Raw genomic sequence first — 20,144 nt, 5'->3', positions numbered from 1 at the left:
TCCGCCTGCCGATGCAGGGGACACGGGTTCGTGCCCCGGTCCGGGAGGATCCCACATGCCGCTGAGCGGCTGGGCCCGTGAGCCATGGCCGCTGAGCCTGCGCGTCCAGAGCCTGTGCTCCGCAACGGGAGAGGCCACAACAGGGAGAGGCCCGCGTACCGCCAAAAAAAAAAAAAAAAAAAAAAGATAAACATCGATAAGCAAGATAAACATGAGAGAAATCTAGCTGCCAAAATCCTTACTATTATCAGGGAGACTAGGATTAATTTCTATTTTCAAATGAGTCATGATATCTGCATATAAGTACATTAAATAAGATTAAATTTAATTATGCAATAAATATTTTCATGTAAATAAGTACAAAAATGAAAACAAATCTTTATTATAATAGGAAACCCGACGTTTAGTTTAGAGATCTAATTGCTATAATGATTCATCTAGTCAATGAATATATGTTTTTTTTTTAATGACCTAGATATCACAGTTAAGAAAATACAGTCCCTAGTTGATATTTAGGTGGAGGTCATTACAGAGGCTCCTTAGAACATGTTATGTCTGAGCTGAGTTTAGGAGAGCAGTAACTGTTGGCCAAGCTGGGAATGGAAGAAAGAATGTTATTTGAGGAACAACATACACACACACACAAAGAGATAGAATTACAAAATACCATGGCACATTGGGGAAACTCTAGGAAGTTTAATATGACAGAAATTGGATAGGCTTTTGGAAGAGAGGGGAGAAGGCAAAGGTTGGCAATGATTAACTCAATGATTAATGAAGAAATTTTGTATCATTTGGAGGCTTGGGAAAAGATAAGCACCCAAAAGATGGTCAGAACATTTGTAAAATTTCCTTCTATGGCCAACACAAAATGTTCATAGGTTGGTAACTGACTTTTTAAATCACAAATCAGAGGACCCAGGAATTCTCTTCCTTTCTCTTCAGGCAGACGAGGAAGGCTGTTTCACACAACTAGTAAAAAGTAAAATATTTCATCTGAGACAAAAAGGATATGACATGAAATTACTAGTGGAAGCCAAGGTCAGAGAGGAGGGAACAGGTTTGTATTATTTTTAAATAGTTATTAATTTATTAAACATTTATCAAACTTCCATTCCACGTAAAATGCTTTATAGTTTCTGGGGACTATGACAATGACATGGTCTCTGCCTTCAAGGAATTAGGAATCTAAAGAGAAATTATATATATGGCTATGTATATATGTATGCATGTATTATATATAACCGTAATAAAATTTCCACAGGAAATGTAAAAAATAAGGGCCAGATGAGCATGGAGAGAGTTAATTCTAATATAGAGCTGAAGAAGGCTTTGAAAAGTAACATTTGAGCAGATTTGAATAGAATGGATAGTATTTTGAAAGATAGTGATGGACCAGGAAAGCGTAATAGGCATAAAACAAATGCGTTCAGTCCCAGAAGAATCTTAAAAAAGTAGGCTGGTGCTAAGGTGTTTAGAAAAGTAAATCATGTACTAAAGAGATCAGACTTTATTATGAAAAACATTGGATATCTTCAAATATATTTAAGGAGAATGACCTAAATAAATTGATTTTTTTTAAAAAGTTAATTCCAGTAGGCATGAGAAGGACAGGCTAGATGAAAAATGTGTTACAATGTGATACATCAGAATACTATTCAAAGGTGACCCCAAAGACTACAACTTGGGGGCCATTGAGAAATGTCATTAACCAAGATAAGGAAAAGATGAGAAAGAGCTATGGTGATGAGAATGTGTCAAAGATAATTCATCACAGATTGGAATATCAAAATGGAAGTTGATTCATTCCATTCATGTCAAAATGAAATTCATTTTGACAATTTCAAAAGGAAGCCAGAACAAAATCAGAACGAGAAATGTAAATCTGAAACCATTCTCATTGTGTCCAGATCCTCCTAAGAGTAAATGCAAGTGTTCTGAAAGTGAGCTCACTTGGCATTGCTAAATTGAGGCTAGAGGCAGAAAACGAGGGGCCCAAGACCAGAAACAACTGCAGTTAGGGAATAGTATCAGATAAGTCAGCAAAATAAAACTAGAAGTCACAAGGTTAGGGGAAATAAGGACAATTTCTTAGATGCCACTGGTAGGGTTTCAGTGATACGTATGTATGAAGTAATTCTGAGAGTTCATTTTAATGAGGTCTGAGATGAGAATACCATATTGGGGGAAAATAAAGGATCTTTTAGACTTGATAGAGCGGTGCTTTAGATGATGGGGTTAAAATACAGATCACACTTCACTGAATGGAAGAGCACCGGGTATTGGCTATACTTTTCACCACGTGGTAAAAAGAATGTTTTTGCTGGGGAAGTAGTTTGTGATAGAAATTTAAGAATATTTTTAGGCCAATGTGAAGAATCAAGATGTATGCAGAAAGTTGTTGGGGGAAGACGTGGATGTGAAATAGACACAAAGATACAGCAAGATCCCAGAGGAGATGAGGTGAACAACTTCTCAAGAACATGTGTGGAACAAGCAGAATATTTGTGAAAACAGAGAATTGAGGAAGTATGGATAACAATGATTTTCTAAGCATGAGAAATTCTGGAAAGACTAAGGAAAGAGTATATGGATGGTATTTTGTTATAATGGAGTGAAAATGGGATGGAAGTATGAGGTGAGCTGAATATATGGAACAGTTCAGCTTCACTGAATTATTTTTCAGGGTTGGAATTAACTGGACATGGATCATGTAAAATCACAAACACCTTAAGCAAACTGAAATTTACTAAAGTGGATTCACATTACAGACGTGGGCTCCCTTTCTTTGGGCAGGTAAAGTAATCTTTTCAATATAATCATAATTGGGGGGATGTGGCTTTTAAGAAAACAAATTTTTATATCACAAAATCAAAATTTATTATAAAAATGAATATTTATTTAGAGTAAGAAAAGAATATAACAAATTTGAAAGGCAAATATTGTCACAGAATCCCCCCAAAAAAGCGTATTCTTACTAATTAACTTCCTAACACACCTTTATAATACACTTTTCCTGTATAGTTTGGCTGCATACTCTTTGATTGCCTCTTTATAAACTGATTTTATAATATAATTTTCTATAGAAAGAATAAGATATTTTCATTTAGTGTTTTTATTATTGTTAGTTTTTTAATTTTTTTAGTTTCAAGGCTCAATATTCATAATAATATTGCTAAATTATAAGACTGATATCCAATTTAGTAAACTATCAAGGAAATGTAAGATTTCTGGGCATTTTACATTTTATTTTGTAGTAACTAATCTTTGAATTGACAGTTTACAGGCAATTTCCTCATTTTATTGATGTATACGAATTTGATATTGTCTTAAGGTATTCCAGTATTTTGTATCAAATTGGCAAGAAATTAATAATGGGGCAAGACCATTTCAGGTCAAGAGAAAAGCATGAGAAAACTGAAGACTTGGAGGATGAATATGACTTGGCCAGAAATTTAAGAAAGATGAGAGAACAGCCAAGGCTGTAGGTGTACAACAGCTTTTTCAGGATCAAAGAACCAAGTGTGTTTTAGGTTATGTTCAGAATTTTGGATTGAGAAGTTACTGAAAGTTTTAGGGAGAATGACATGAGCAGTGTAGTTTAAACTGTATAGAGAATGGTTTGAAGCAAGGACAGAGCAGCAGAGGGGGGACTGCATAAACTTAAATAGAAAGATATAGGAAACCGGATGGGAAAAAATATTGTGGTTTTAACTGGAATGGAAGCAGTAGATTTGGAGAGAAGTAAATAGGAATAAAAGATGTTTAGCAGGGGAAGGGTTAGCATTTGGCAAGGGGTTAGATATAGGCACTGTTACATATAGGCAGTGAAAGAGAGAACATGACCAAAAAAATAAGGCCCTACATATTCCTGCATAAATTACCAGATGGATAGAAGCCCTATATACTGAGATAGAGAACACCAGAGATGAAGAAAATTTGGGAAGGTAACATCATGAGTCCACTATTGGCTGTTCTCAGTTGAATGCTCATAAGTTATCTAAATATAAATGTCAAAAAGAAAAATATTTTAGAGCCCAGAAAACAAATCTTATTTTCATATTCTAAGATCTTCGTTAAGTGACAGTGGCCAAGGCGTCAAGAGGCGAATACGACAGAGTAGAAAATGTTATTGCTATATAACACCCGGAACCAGCTATCACTTTCCTATTTCTAGGTTCTTCTAGTTGATGAGAAGGATCAGCCAATCCCCAATAAAACTGTAGTTGTCGACGTGGATGTACTTGCATACCATGCCAGCTTTACTACGAATGAGCATGGTTTGGTGAACATTTCCATTGATACCAGTAATTTCACATCTTCTTTCATTTCAGTTTTGGTAAGTGGGAAGGGGCATCTGGGACTAAAAAGACACAGATCACTGGGGCCACAGAATTTAAGGGTACATGGGAAGCAGGTGAACTCCAGAGAGAAAAGAAAAGGTGATAAGACTAAAGCAGAAATTAAGCAATGTGGAGAACTAAACAATAAGAAATGAAAAATTCTCTGTCAGAAACTTTTACTTTAGATAGACTCTGTTTACAGCATGATCTAGTTTCAGGAGACATTTAAATATTAGAACATCTTGATAGTCTCTTGAAAATTCAACAGTTTTATTACAAATTAGATTTTGCCTTGTTTCCTTGTTATACCACTATTTTTGTTTTGTGTTAAGGGTATGAAGAAAAAGTAATTGATCTTGATTATGAGTGAATAATACCTACTAAATCAGTATGGTGTAAACTTAAATAAATTTAAGGGAAAGTTTTTAGAGATTATGCTTTATTTGGGAAGGCAGCCTATAATGAAACCAAGTAAGCATGATTCTTAATAAAATCTTCAGTAAATGACAGAGTGACCAATATATACATAATATATGTTAATAACAAATAACCTACTTAAGACCTTTATTCTATCCATTAGGTCACTTACAAGCAAAATAAACTCTGTTTTGATAACTGGTGGCTTGAAGAATTTCACACACCAGCACAGCACACTGTAAAGCATATTTTTTCCCCAAGCAAGAGTTATGTTCACCTTGAACCTGTGGCTGGTACCATTGCCTGTGGGCAAACCCAGGAGATTCGGGCACACTACATCCTGAATGGACAGATTCTGAATGATGAAAAAGAATTAACCTTCTATTATTTGGTAAGAATAAAGGCCAGTGTAGCGCTTCCTAATTATGTAGACCCTAAAAAGATAGAGTTCCTATCTAAGTAATGCTCTTTATATCAATATAATGTTTTTATGAGTGAAGAGAAGTTGTTTCCTAACAAATTAATGCTTTAATTTTTCATTTATATTCTGGTCTCCACTGAAACTTTTAAAAACTTTTTTTTTTTTCTGAGTTCCAATGGAAAATTATTGAATGGAAGAGGAAAGAGCTTAAGACAAATGCCTTGTTAGACAAAAAAGATTGTTTTTCCTAGAACCCAGTAGATAAATAAGCGAAGGATAAAAATCAAGAACTTAGCCAATAGGAAATAAAAATTATAAACAATCTTCTGGAAAAATGTCAATTTAACATTAATTGGAGAAGTGAAAATTAAAAGAATAAAGCAGTAGTATTTTATTCCTATAAAGATTCTAAATAATTTACAAAGTTCAAGAACTGGTGTAACTGCAGGGAAAAGTACATTGACAGGCATATTATAAATTGATATGATCCTTTTCAGGTCAGTATACCTACTGATCTACAAAAATTTAAAATATTCAAAGCTGGTAGTTATCCAAGTAAGTCTTTTTAAGAAGAAAAACTTATGTGTAGGAAATTCTGTGTAGGAACATTAACTATAAATAGTATTTTTTTAATTCTATAAAAAAGTGAAAAAATTGACAGTAAGTTAGAATCTTAGCTTTATTGCTTCCTAGTTATGGGACCTCAGGTAATTTACTTAATCTCATTTGTAAAGAGAAATGTCAATCATCTCATCTGAATACTGAAGATAGTATTTATACTTACTTCATAGAGTTATAGTCAAAACTAAATAAAAGTCTTAAAACTAAATTATTTAGTTCAGTACCTGGCACATAGTTTTTTTTTTTTTAAATAGAGGCAACAATAGAGAATACTTACATATATTTTATACCTGCCTTCACTATATATTGCTTTGCACATAATAGATGCTTAAAATATTTGTTGAAAGAATATGTAAATTTAAAATATTAATATTCAAGATAAGTAGTAACATTAAGTAAAATTCTAAAACATTGTAAAATTTTATGTTTCTTATTTAAAGTATGTTGTTTGAAGTAAAATTTATTATTTAAACTCTATGTATAGGAAAATATTGAAAGAGAAATTTAGTGAACAAAAACAACTTCTGGGTTGAAGTAGCGAGTTATTATTTATTTGTGTATTATACATATGTTTAAGTAAGTTTAATAAGTACCCTTTAAAATGATAATACATGTATTTCCCTCTGCCTTCAGATCAAAGCAAGAGGAAGCATCGCTCAGTCAGGAGCCCATGTGTTGTCCATTAAACAAGGAGAGAGTAAGTACTTCCAGGATTTCCTATTTTTTTTTTTCCTATTTTCCTATTTTTTCTCTCAAATTGTCAAATCCTAAACGTTTTAGCAAGATGAAGCTATTTCTTACATTGGAGGAAATGGTCACCAGCTTTCTTCCATCAACCAAAGTTGAGGAAGCTGATAAAAGAAGGATACTAGGTTCATTTTAGTCCATTTAGAACTTTTTTATAGCATTTCTATATTGTAAATTTTATTTCTAACGTAAAATATATTCATTTTATTAAATTTTTTAAATGCAGAAAATAATAGAAAAATGCAGAAAATCTCCAAAGAAAAATTTTACTCTGTATGTTTTTGTATTAGTTTCCTATTGCTTCTGTAGGAAGCTCTCTGGCTAAAAACCACACAAATTTATCATCTTATAATTCTGTAGATCAGAAGTCTTACAGGCTAACATCAAGTTGTGAGCAGAACTACATTCCTTCCGGAACTCTAGGAGGTTACTTGTTTCCTCACCTTTTCCAACTTCCAAAGACCTCCTGCATTCCTTGGTTTATGGCCTCTTCTTCCATCTTCAATGCCAACAACATACCATCTTCAAATCTCTCTTATACTCCTGCCTCTCTCTTTTAGATCATACTCTCCTTCTAGATTTTCTTGAATCATAAATATCCATTGATATCTGTTATCCCAGGAAGAATAACTAACTTTTCAAGAAATAATCTATTATGAAAAGCTAAGTACATTTAGTCTCTTTATTTGTTACATGTCCCCAGGCTAAATCTCATAAGTAGCTTCCTTTTTTCTGTTCATTTGAATAGTTATAGGCTATCATTTTACTAAAGCAATATTTATTAACAAAGCATATTTAGAAAGATCAAAAAGCCCATTCACCCAAGGTGAGTCAATACTTCCAAGAAAAAATAAAGAATATGTATTGTAAAATCTCTCTTGCTAAAAGTTTTTTTTATTGCTTAAAAAAATTGAATTCAGGCACTCAAATATGGACAGTCCCTCTAATTCTCCATTTAATCATTGGTTTTTATGGGATTGATTATTATATTGGTTTTTCTAGAGCAGGTAAGATTGTGCCTAATAGCATATCAAAAATCAAACTGCCTCCTAAGGCAATTTCTTCAAAATCAGTTCCTGTAATAGAGTTTAAATATTATATAGTATACTGAGTATCTTGAGAGGTGAAATGGGGAGAAGGAAGTGTCTCTCTAAGAAAAAATACACTTCATTTTATTTGATGATGACTATGTAAATGGTTGCTTTTCCATTTGTCTTTGATTTCTGGGAAACTCAGTGTTAAATTTAAGCACTCTAGTGTTTAACCATCTGTTATAGCTTTTTTTTTTTTTTAAAGGGAACTTTATTTTTATTTATTTATTTATTTTTGGCTGCATTGGTTCTTCATTGCTGCGCATGGTCTTTCTCTAGTTGCGGTGAGCGGGGGCTACTCTTCATTGCGGTGTGCGGGCTTCTCATTGCGGTGGCTTCTCTTACTGTGGAGCACGGGCTCTAGGCGCGCGGGCTTCAGTAGTTGTGCCTCATGGGCTCTAGAGCGCAGGCTCAGTAGTGGTGGCGCACAGGCTTAGTTGCTCTGCGGCATGTGGGATCTTCCGGGATCAGGGCTCGAACCCATGTTCCCTGAATTGGCAGGTGGATTCTTAACCACTGAGCCACCAGGGAAGCCCTGTTATAGCTTCTTAATAAAATTTATTCCTGCCTCTGTTTAACCCTGCTTGAGAAGTCCAATTTCATATGGTTTCAGTATCATTGTTTCAAATTTATTTTGACCCTGCTGTTTTTGTGTATTTTCACCACAAGCTGCCCTCAGATCTTCTATAGATACAGGAAGGCTATAGTTTTTAAAGAAATTTATGCTACAAAGATAAAACAGAACATTTTTGAGAAGATTAAGCAGATACATGAATTAAACACTATGTAATTCACATAGAAAGTAACCACTAAGATAAATGCATTGAATTCTTTTATAAAAATCGGAGGCATACTGTTTTGTATGTGATTATTTGTACCTGTATCTCGGCTGTGTTTTAAATGGCCTGAAGGTAGAGACTATGCTGCATTCTTTGACTTGGCCTCATGCATATGACAAGAACTGTGCTGACTGGATCATAGATAGAGATCATTAAAGGTGTCTAAAAGTTCTTCTCTCTTGAATTCTTAACGTCTTTTTTTAAATTTAAAAATAGAGACATTCACTAAATGTTCTTTTCTACTTCCGCAGAGGAAATGAACAATTTAACCTATATCTTTAAGGGAAAATGTCATTAGTTCAGCATATATTTATTGAATACTAATGCACACAAAATGGTATAAATGCAAGTCTTACTTCAATATGCTCCAAATGTAAATAAGTTAAATAATTTGAGAACCTCTTCTTTATAAAATTGAAACTCTTCCCTCTTCCTAATCTATGATCTTGAACTTTCTTTACTCTCCAGTGAAAGGGGTATTTTCCTTCTCCTTTCAAGTGGAATCAGACATTGCTCCTACAGCCCAGTTGCTTATTTATACTATTTTACCTAATGGAGAAGTTATTGCAGATACTGAGAAACTCGAGATTGAAAACTGTTTTCCCAATAAGGTGGGTGTTTTGTTTAAGTCCAGTCCTTTTCTTCATCTCCCCTTTTGAAGTATGGAAAATAAGGACCTTATGTACATTTAAAAACTGCCATGTAGTGCTCCTAAAACTTTCTGCCAAAGAACCTCTAAAGGAAAGATTGATGCTAAGCCCCGGGAGGTCTAGAGGAGTAGTTCAAAGCAGGTGGCCATTAGCACAATTTTTTCTCTTGCTTTATCTGAAAATTCATGTGGAATTCAAAATATATTCTACAATTAACCTTTAATAGTTTTAATTTTGAAATGTTTGTTCCCCAAATTTTCAGTTAAAAATGATGCTTCACAGTGATGTCAGTTTTATTCTCTCATATCCCCCTGACACGCCTCCATGTACTACTGCAGAAATCAGTAATTTATTGTGAGTTAAATTCACTTTGAATTTGAAACAGAACAGGGGTATATGTGTGTATCCCATTTTGAGAAACATAGCTTGGGCACTCTAATAATGACTATAGCATAAAAATCTAAGTTGCATATGGGATCTTCTTATATTTCCAAAGAATGCATAGGTGTAATGAGAAGCCTACTGAGATATTAATAAGCTTTATCCCAACAGAATTTTCTGGGTAATCTTAACATTAACAATCAACTAGGATCCACAGACTTCAGATATATTTTTTAAAATATACCTACAAGGACTCTGACATGAGTTTTATGAAGATTAAAACAATATGCATTTACAGGAAGTGAACATTTCTGCAATGAGAATTACATTTAGATTGTCCTTTGTAACATACAATGATCTAAGAAAATACACAGTGGATTCTGAATAAATTTTCAACTCCATCTTACTAAAGAATGCTATTAAACCTGGACAGATGTCCAATAGCATCATTTGTGTTCTGTTTGGATGTTCTGTGTGTTTCATATAAACCTAGAAGAGACTTTTGCTTCAAGCTTCAATGTCTTTATTGCTAATCATGGGTAGTTAGTTTTTTGTTAAACCTTGGAATGCCCATCTTATGCCACAGCTTTCAGCACACTCATCCCAGCAGTGGCTTCACTCTGGTGCAAAAACATATGACAGCTCTGTGTCATATCATAAAACTTCCACATAGAATCAAAAGTCCATGGACATTATATTCAATCACTTTACATCAAATATCTTTTCACTTATCATTGATCAGAGATGGAGATAAGCTATGATAAATATAGATGAAGATTTTCGCAGTATTCAGAAGAAAGTTGACTGTGTGTTTAAAAGTTAGAGAGTTACTAAAGTTAACAATTAAGGACCCTAGAAGTGAGACATCCTGACAGGATGATGAGCAGAGTAAGAAGTGGGTTGAGAATGTGAGGAAAGATCCAGGTCTGTCTGAGACCTGTGTTTCTTTAAACCAATATACTTTAAATAATTTTTTGATCTTTGTTGGAAAGAAGAAACCTGTTTTCTATTCACCATCCATATACCACTTTCTTATTTTAATAATGACAGGTTTATTATACAGATTAAATACTATGTAACAGTTTAAATTGTTGTTCCTAACTGGAAATAATTATTCATTAAGGATAACATTGATTAATATGGATAGGTACAGGCTCTCAAAATATGCCTTAAAGTTCTTTTCTGGTTCTCATATCAGTAGAACATGTTACATTTTCAAGCATATCCATTTCTTGGTTAGGAGTATTTTCAGTGATTATAATCTCAAATAACTCACTTGTTCATTTGGTATGGACATTCACAAACATATTTTAATGAACTTAAATTTTCTAAAAATAAAAACAAACATATTTAAAATAGAATTCTCCAAAAGCGGTGTTTTCATAATATATTGAACTATAGAGATGAATACTACTGCACCTTGAGGATAAATCAATTAATTTTTTTCATATATGTCTTATGATATACATGAATCCAAAGTGTTACATTAATTCAGTAGACCACATAGCAGATTATCATAGTTAAATCCAGCAATCCAAGTCAAATATTATTTAACGGAATGTACTATTTCATTGCAGTCCAAATCAGCTTTCAGTTCAAGAACCTGGAAGCTTAATGGATGCTACTGCAGTAACTAAATTCCAAATTATTTTATAATTTACTCAAGATTCTACTCAAAAAATTCTAACATAAACATAAGGAACCAATAGATTCACTTACCGATGAATTTCTACTGGCCAAACCAGTCAAAACTCTGAAAAAAATTACGCACATTTTTCATTATTTTGTAGTTCTCATTCTTTATTCACAGTCCTTTGAATATTGTCAATGAATTAACTCTTAGGATGCATATTAGATGTTTAGTTTTTTAAATTAATGAGTAAATTTCTGATCCTGATAAACAGTACTACACCGCTATAGAATGCCAGGTGATTAAGAGGGCCAACTGAAGGAGACTTCGTTGGCTGGTCTTAGAGGTGGAATAGGATTTTTCACAGCCCCGTGCAAACTGCACACATTCATCACAAAAACACTGCATGGAGATAGGTATGTATCTTTGTTAGCGTGTGCATTCCAATTCCCACTCAAGATTCTCTTTTACTGTGATCAACATCAATTTATATTTCACTGGTTATAAAGAGAGTGGGAAACCTGAGTTAATCGAACCACATTTCCAGTTTATTCCAGAGATGGTTAACTGGTAGTCGTCAGGCAGCTTCACCTCTTAACCCTTCTCTAACATGGATGAAGAGAAAGGAAGTGTGGAAAGGACTAGTCCTACCCTGGGGTAGGAGAGAGTTTTAAGATTGTAACAATTAGAAAATGTGTGGCTATAATCATATCCTCTTTACAGGTAAATTTGAACTTCTCTTCAGCCCGGGGACTGCCAGCCTCAGATATCAACCTGAAGGTCACAGCTGCTGCTTACTCCCTCTGTGCCCTCCGTGCGGTGGACCAGAGTGTCCTGCTAATGAAGCCTGAAGCTGAGGTCTCACCTCAGTCAGTGAGTCCCATTTCAGTCTTGCATATCAGAAAATGCACACATGATATGACCATTTTTGGAAGCTGGAAGTTATAACTGCAAAGGACAAGTTCTTCACAGTGTCAGGCATAGTGTAGTAAGTCACATATGAGTTTGGATTCAATTCAGTTCCAAAAAAGACATTGCACAGGGTGCTTCACACAGATCATCTTACTTCATTCTCTGCTATAACATATCAAAGAGTGAGCAGTCTCGTTCACTACTACATTCCCTGTGCCTAGCACAGTCCTTACATGTAAAAGACATTTCTTTTTTTTGTTTTTTGGCGGTGGGGGAGGGCCACACTGCATGGCTTGCGGGATCCTAGTTCCCTGACCAGGGATTGAACCCACGCACTCGGTAGTGAGAGTGTGGAGTCCTAACCACTGGACCACCAGGGAAGTCCCTCAACACATTTTTAATGAACGAATAAATGAATAATAATTCCTTAACGTGGATATTATTACCTTAATTTTATGAATGAAGAAAACACAGCCAGCATAAATTAAGCAACTATAGAAAGAACATGCCAAAACTATATATATATATATATATATATATATATATATTTTTTTTTTTTTTTTTTTTTTTACGGTACACGGGCCTCTCAGTGCTGGGGCCTCTCCCGCCGCGGAGCACAGGCTCCGGACGCGCATGCTCAGCGGCCATGACTCACGGGCCCAGCCGCTCCGCGGCATGTGGGATCTTCCCGGACCGGGGCACAAACCCGTGTCCCCTGCATCGGCAGGCGCACTCTCAACCACTGCGCCACCAGGGAAGCCCCAAAATTATATTTGAAAGGTGGGATTTGAACCAAATTTTATTCAATGCCATGTCTAACACACCACAATTCAAGATAGTATGTGAAATGCCAGGTTTTTAAGTCTTCTCTAAAAAAACAGGCACTTACTCATTGGTTTTAAGTATGGACAAAAGAGAGTTTCCAACCAAACTTGTCTTTTAAAGATGTTTCTTATAATGAAGAACTTCCAAAAAGGCCCAATAGTTTACAATCTTCATTGTCCATTTATTTATTTAACGAATATCCCCTGCGTCTGGATTACGGGATAGATACTGCTCCAGGAATAGGAGTTTTTATGGTGAACAATCAGATGTGGTCTTTGACCATTTTAGACGTATAGTCTTGTGAGTTATTAAACAAGCAAGCAACAAAAGCATATAAACATATAATAGTTCTAAATTTTGATAAGTATCATTTAAGGAATAAACAGGATGTTGAGCTAAAGAAAAGAGTTGAACAATTTTTGATATAGTCATTAGTGGTGTCTTCTTAGATTGTCAGATAATGGGGGGTAGGGGCAGGCATTACAAAGAATGAAAGCAGCGTGCCTGTAGGTCTTGCGGTCAGAATAAGTCTGCAGTGTTCAAAGAGGAAAAGGTAATGACCTTATACGTAATGGTGAGAGAAGAGGATGGTAGAGGTGGTAGGTGGGATGGAAAGTAAAGAAGATCATGACAAGTACTGTGAGCTTGCAGTGGAGTTAGGAGTTGACAGCAAATGTAGTGGTAAATCACTGAGGAGTTTTAAGCAGGAGAGTGATTTAGTGATTTAGATTTATTTGGTAAGAAGATCTTGTTTGCCACTCAGAGTATGGGAGCAAGAATGAAAACAGTTAGGCGGCTATTGTAGTAGCTTAGATAAGAGATGACAGCAGGTCCGCATGGAGTCACTGTGTGTTTAATGAACACTATATGACTGAGCAGGTAGCCTTATGCTAGGCTCTGGGTGAAAACTGAACTGGAATGGATTTATTTCTAGGTTACCCCTGTACCTAGTTTTTTTCCAAGTTAAAATTGGTCTTAAAATAGTAGACTTAAAAAAAAAAACTTGGTAAGAACTTAATCATATAAAATGGGAAAAGGGAATGAATTAAGTATTTACAGAGGTTGTTACTGGGTGATGGGTATGAATGACTTTTATTCTTTCATGATGTTTCTCTGTACTGTCCACATTTTTGCTTTCTTTTAAAAGTAGGCGTTTGGGCTGGGAGACAAAGAGACTTGAGTTTTATACTTACTCAGCCAAAATGCGCTGTGAGTCTTTGATCAATTAATTTGATATCTTATGTATTAATTTCTTTTGTACAAGAAGAGCATTAGGATCCATAACCCTTAATATCTCCCCATGATTTCTGTGTCACTTTTTATAATGTTGGTATGGGAGTGTTAAATAAGCACCGTGATCTCTTAAACTCCAGATTGAACATTATCACACTCAAAATAAAATAAAATAAAATAAATAAGAGTTTTTCCTTTGTTCTCTCTATTTTGCAGGTCTATGATTTGCTACCAGTAAAGAGCGTCCTTAGTGTTAGATATGGAGGTCCCATGAATGAAGATGGGGAAGAATGCATCAATGCAGAAGATATAACTCACAATGGAATCATTTACACACCAAAGCAGGTCCTGAGTGATGATGATGTTTACAGTATCTTTGAGGTAATTCTTCTTCCTAAAAACATAACCAAATTTGATTTCTAAGTCTTTGTTAAGATGGAGAACAAATAGATTTCTATGCTCTAAAATCTGATCTTCCTCTCATTCACCAAAAAGAAAACCTGTGATTAACAGAAAAATATTGAAATCTCAGAGGCATAGAGAACTTTGTATACACACAGAGAGTCAATCATGAATTTCTCTGGCATTTTAAACAGGCAGGGGTATACTTTTAGGGTCACAACTTTAACCAAGTTGATCCCAAAACTAGTTATCACTGTCATATTCCCCTCTCAGTGATTCTCAGAGATTCCAATATGTGAGAAAAACAAAATATTTCCCATAGCACCTCTGACAGCCTTGGAAAGGTGAGTACCCTATTGGCAGCCATTATAATAGTCATTTTCACAAAAATAAATGATTGAGTAAATGACTAAATTCACAAAGTACATTACTTCAGCCAACACCTTCAGTGCAGTAAAATTTCAGGAAAACTGAAAGTAGCTGTTCATAAAGAAAAGATTTACAAAACTTGGAGTAGAAACGTTAGCTTGCCTTAGGTACGTTAGCTCAAATGTGTATCTTTAATCAGGCAGAGTTATGAAAAGGAAGTTTATCCAGGTTGTGAGATTAAATCTTATCTCTACCAAAAATGACTGAAAACTCTCATTATACCTTGAGGAAAGCATACATCAGCTTAGCTGATGAGGTCTGCAGCTTAGCTGAGAACAATTTAAACCTCCCTCTTCTGGAGCCTCCAGAATCATAAATCAGACGGTGGTAGAGGGAGAAAAACAAGACTCGGTTTATTAGCTAACTGCAGCATCTTTAAACATTTCTTTCTGACTTCTTTCTCCCCATTCCATATCACTGCCACCACTGACAACTGTGCTTCAGTGTCCCACAGTTTTCCAAGTACTCTGAGATAGGACAGCAAGTAGTATTTGTGACTAATATCAAAGAAAGAGGAAGCTTGGAACAGGGGGGCTCTAGGAATCAGGCTACTGTGGACATCTGCGATTGTGTTTTGCATGCAGAGATTCAAGATACTTAAAAGACAGTGAGAAAGAAAAAAGGAAAGGATAAATCACAAAAGGGATGAGTTGAACATAGATATTCAGGCAAAGGAATATTTTCCAATAAAACATAAACAAAACAATATTTTCCAATAAACATAAACAAAACAAAGTGTACTGACTGTGAAGAAAAATCCCCAGGACTTCCCTGGTGGCATAGTGGCACAGCCTGTCAACACAGCAGACACGGGTTCGAGCCCTGGTAGGGGAAGATACCACATGCCACGGAGCAACTAAGCCCATGTGCCACAACTACTGAAGCCTGCACGCCTAGAGCCTGTGCTCCACAACAAGAGAAGCCACTGCAATGAGAAGCCCACGCACCGCAACAAAGAGTAGCCCCCGCTCTCTGCAACTAGAGAAAGTCTGCGCACAGCAACAAAGACCCATTGCAGCCAAAAATAAATAAATAAATAAATAAATCTATTTAGAAAGAAAAATCTCCAATATGCAGCCCTACAAGTTCAATGGAAAAGAAACAAAAAATTACTGTCTGCCACAAAGTTAATGTTTGGTTTGGGGGGGGGGAAGGAAGGAAAGAAAAACATCCAAAATTAAAATACTCAAGTTTCTTGGAGGCAAAAGATAATTAAAGAGGCATCAGCACATAGGAGACAAAATTCAGAAATAGGAATCAGAAGTGGATCCTAATCCCAGCTCCCATTCACTAACTGGATGATCTGGACTTTCTTTGACCCCATTTTCATACTTATAAAATACCTCTCTTCTCCATTGTTTGGAATTTTCATGATGATCCTATGAGCTATATGTATAATAATAGTAAGAGTATAATACAAACGTAAGGAAATATTCTAGTCTCCAGACTGGATTGCCAGTATGCTTTAATAATTATTTTTCTTCCAGTCTGTAGGATTAAATATTTTTACCAACTCAAAAATCCACAAGCCACATTTTTGTCAGCTGCTTCAGCCATATCCAGGAGCATCTATGATCTATGCAGGAGGTAAGGGTGAGAATTATTTATCTGCTAAAATAATAGAAGAAAAGTGATGCTTTGCTGCGTTGGGTTGGGATAAAAAGCCATTTTTTAAAGTACTGAATGTTGTAACTCCGCAGCAACTTCTCGGTAAATTTTCTTCATATAATACTTTTCCCCAGAAAAAATAATTTTTAAGCCATTATTATTTCTTTCCCTCTCTCTCTCTCTCTGTCTCTCATCCAAATCAAATACTTTTCTGTTATAGTCTTCAATAGTCTTGGTACTTTAAATCCTCTTAACCCACTGTGGCTTCAATACCTAAATTAGTCAGGATAAGATACATTATATTGCAGTAACAAACAAACCCCCACGTCTCAGAGGCTAAGTATATAACAGTTTATTTTTTCCTTTCACAAACACTGCTTGTGAGTCCAGTAGCTGTTCAGAACACCTCCTGACCAGTCATTGTCAGGGAGGTTCATTGGGCTTTCATCTTGTGACTCCATCTCCAATGTGCCTTTCAAGGTTACTACCACAGGGAAGAAGGAATAGATTTGCACATGACTTTTATGGCCAGCAGTGGAAGTGGCATATATCTCATTGCCCTACCTGCAAGGGATGCTGAGAAATGTGAAGGATTATATAGATATTGTTTGCCTCTGTCATATTCTTTTATGGAAATCAGAGTGATTTTGACATATTGAACAAAATAGAATAATTCAGCTTTTGGTGAATATACTTAGTCTCTTTGTGTGTCTCAGGTACACCTAGAAAAGAGGAAAAGTTGAAAAGGTTCTAGCTCTGACTATTTTCTTTTCTGCTGCTAACAGGCCTAGAGAAGTGTCTAGAGGCATGCTGGGATGGCTACTAATCCATTTTGTAATAAGAAATTTGGTGGTATAAAGTGTTTTTAAAAAATAAATTAAACACATTTAATACAGAAGAAATTATTTGCCTAGGAAGACAAAGAGTAAAGTTATGAAAGTAGAGGAATGAATAAGAATATTCCCTCCACAGAAACAAATTCGTGTAGTAAAAAAAAAACAAGTTTTCATCATACCTTTATCTGGTATGACACATATAACTTTGAAAATTTGCAGACTCAGGGACTTTCCTGGCTGTCCAGTGATTAAGACTCTTCCACTGAAGGGGACACAGGTTTGATCTCTGGTTGGGGAGCTAAGGATCCCACATGCCACGTGGTGTGGCAAAAAAAAAAAAATTTTGCAGACTCATTTAACATTTTTGAGGCTCAGTTGAAAGTCAGAATGACAACACCAAAGTCACTGAGGTATCATGAGCATAAATTAAAAAAAATATAATCATGATTCCATATAACAGTGTTTTTTGGTTAAAAAAAACTAAAAAACATTATTATTACTTTATTTTCACATCCCCCTTAATACCAACTGTATTTCTTTTCAATCTTAAGTGAAAACATGTAGGTGGAATGATCCAGAAAAACCTGAAAACAAACTACCATCATTACATTCTTATCACAGATATTCTGTAACACTCTAGACAAATTTTACATTTGGTATTCGTCACCTCTCCATTCTTTCCTTTTCCTGTTCAGTTACATCATCTTAGTCCTGTCCTTCATTGTTTCATAACCAAAGTACTAAAAAGCCACTATAATTTACCTTCCTTGCCTTCCATCTTTCTCCACTTCAATCCAGCCTCTATACCGTGAAAGCTGCATCACCCTTCAACATTGCTTCTGTCATGTCATTTATTTCTCAGACATAATCGCTACTTCCAGAATTCATAGGTCATCATATTTAAGGTTTTAAAAGAGCATGTTCAATGCTATTATTTTATGTATGTTTATATTTATATATTTATACATACTATCTTTATATGTCTTCTGATCTCTGGCAGGTCAGTTTTTTAAAAAATTAATTTTTATTGGAGTATAGTTGCTTTTATCACTTTTAAAAATCAACCTAACTCCTGCCTCCTTAACAGATCTAACTTATTTGTCCTAAACTTCATGGTGTTTTATTATATAAGTACACCTACTATTTACTCAGCTATGTTAAATGCCCCCACCCTGCCCCGAGATAGACATTCTACTCCTGAGGGGTTTTTTGTTATCCCTTTGGAGCATTGCTTCTGACCTCTGTGTACATACATGTGTAGCTGTTTCCTTGGAATGCCTTCTTCATTCCCCTGTGATTCTCATCCTTTCATGGTCTTCTTAAGTTCTGCTTTGTAGAGTCTTTTCTGGCCAATCTAAAGTTTATTTTCTGTCCTTTATTGAGTCTCTGTTGTCTATAACCCATACTTTACTATATCATTGTTTATGTCTTCATATCTTATTAACTGTTAAAAAAAATTCCTGAAATCCTCTTGCTGTAGCTACTATCAATTCCTCTTGTTTGATTCTCACTGCAAATGGAGAACACATGATCATCCCGTCAGGGTATAAGCAGTATTTGTTGTTTTAAATTACTCTTTATTTTTGCCTTCACCAGTTGAAAACTCAGCTTAGGGAGAGCTACATTTGTTTTCACTTCTAGAGAAAAATACAGTTACCTTTAAACCATTTGATGAAGCAATAGGATTTAGCCTTCCAATAGGACACGTAGATGAGTGAACAAAGTAAGAAGCCGGTAGGTTAAATTGTTCTAATAATAAACATTCCCTGAGCATATGATCTTATTCTACTTGATAAATAAGGCAGCTGTAAGAAATTGATAAAATTGAGGCTTATGTTGGGCCCTGTGTGTTTTCTCTCGACAGGTCAATTGGGTCCAATGGGCCCAGAAGTCTCTGCTCTAGCACGTGGAAATGCAGGGATAGCTTATCCAATGGTAGGGAGAGAAAACCCTCCAGCTGTGGAAGTGAAAGAGACAGTCCGGAAGTATTTCCCTGAGACCTGGATCTGGGACTTGGTGGCACTCGAGTAAGTTGTGTGTTGCCCAGAATTGAGTTCATAAAAGGATTTGAATCCTTCTCTATAATTCTGGTGTGATCATTGGTTCCTGATCCTTTCCGTTCTGCTCCGCTCTTTTCTGGTAGTTATTTAGATTCACAGTTCATTTATCTCATAGCTAAACAATGCAATCTTCTTTTTCTAATTTGGTCCTGAGATACTTAAAATAACAGAAAGTAGGAAGCTACCCTCGACCCTAAAAAGAAAAAAAAAAAACTTTCAGAGACCTCATTATGAACACCAAACCTTATATCAAGTTTAACATTTAGCACACTAAGTTTTCATGCTCTAGGATCAGCTGTGGTGCTTGCTAAAGGGGACTCATTGACTCTCCTCCTCTTTTTCCCCTCCCTAGCATATCGGGTAGAAGTGAGTTGGCAGTGAAGGTCCCTGACACCATCACGGAGTGGAAGGCTGGCGCACTCTGCTTGTCTGGAACAGCAGGGCTTGGCCTCTCCCCCACCATCTCTCTTACAACCTTCCAGCCCTTCTTCCTGGAACTCACTCTTCCCTACTCTGTGGTTCGAGGAGAAGCCTTCACACTCAAAGCCACTGCATTCAGCTATGTGTCCCATTGCATTCGGGTAAGGGCACTTCTCGACGTAAGCAAAAGTAGAAGGAAGGAACAAAATTACCGTTCATTACCTAGATTTCCCAGGTAATCTCCTAGTAAGTCATAATTGAACATGATGTAGCCTAATT

At 35.6% G+C, this 20,144-nt stretch overlaps 1 protein-coding gene and 1 long non-coding RNA gene across 13 annotated transcripts in view; one reads left to right on the top strand and one right to left on the bottom strand.

The window, feature by feature from the left end:
- LOC137201612 (uncharacterized) overlaps positions 1 to 20,144 on the bottom strand; it is a 172,811-nt gene that overhangs the window by 10,594 nt on the left and 142,073 nt on the right. For 7 of the 12 annotated variants that reach the window (XR_010932251.1, XR_010932257.1, XR_010932248.1 and 4 more), the window contains 2 exons: positions 14,429 to 14,504; positions 11,230 to 11,263 (listed from right to left, as the gene is read on the bottom strand). The exons of 1 other annotated variant lie outside the window; for it this stretch is intronic. This is a non-coding gene — a long non-coding RNA (uncharacterized lncRNA). Of the gene's footprint in view, positions 1 to 11,229; positions 11,264 to 14,428; positions 14,505 to 18,638; positions 19,639 to 20,144 lie in introns of all 12 variants that reach the window. 4 more of the 12 variants (XR_010932249.1, XR_010932254.1, XR_010932255.1 and 1 more) reach the window with 2 other exon arrangements.
- LOC137201611 (pregnancy zone protein-like) overlaps positions 1 to 20,144 on the top strand; it is a 41,397-nt gene that overhangs the window by 9,029 nt on the left and 12,224 nt on the right. Inside the window, exons 9-19 of the mRNA XM_067695667.1 lie at positions 946 to 1,060; positions 2,687 to 2,796; positions 4,178 to 4,339; positions 4,924 to 5,151; positions 6,436 to 6,499; positions 8,948 to 9,090; positions 11,864 to 12,013; positions 14,327 to 14,491; positions 16,429 to 16,528; positions 19,250 to 19,412; positions 19,798 to 20,026. Coding sequence (XP_067551768.1) covers positions 946 to 1,060; positions 2,687 to 2,796; positions 4,178 to 4,339; positions 4,924 to 5,151; positions 6,436 to 6,499; positions 8,948 to 9,090; positions 11,864 to 12,013; positions 14,327 to 14,491; positions 16,429 to 16,528; positions 19,250 to 19,412; positions 19,798 to 20,026 — 1,629 coding nt within the window. The remainder of the gene's footprint in view (positions 1 to 945; positions 1,061 to 2,686; positions 2,797 to 4,177; positions 4,340 to 4,923; positions 5,152 to 6,435; positions 6,500 to 8,947; positions 9,091 to 11,863; positions 12,014 to 14,326; positions 14,492 to 16,428; positions 16,529 to 19,249; positions 19,413 to 19,797; positions 20,027 to 20,144) is intronic.

This window comes from Pseudorca crassidens, chromosome 11 (assembly GCF_039906515.1).
Source record: "Pseudorca crassidens isolate mPseCra1 chromosome 11, mPseCra1.hap1, whole genome shotgun sequence".
Lineage (NCBI taxonomy): Eukaryota > Metazoa > Chordata > Mammalia > Artiodactyla > Delphinidae > Pseudorca > Pseudorca crassidens.
This window is presented reverse-complemented; position numbering and strand designations above follow the sequence as displayed.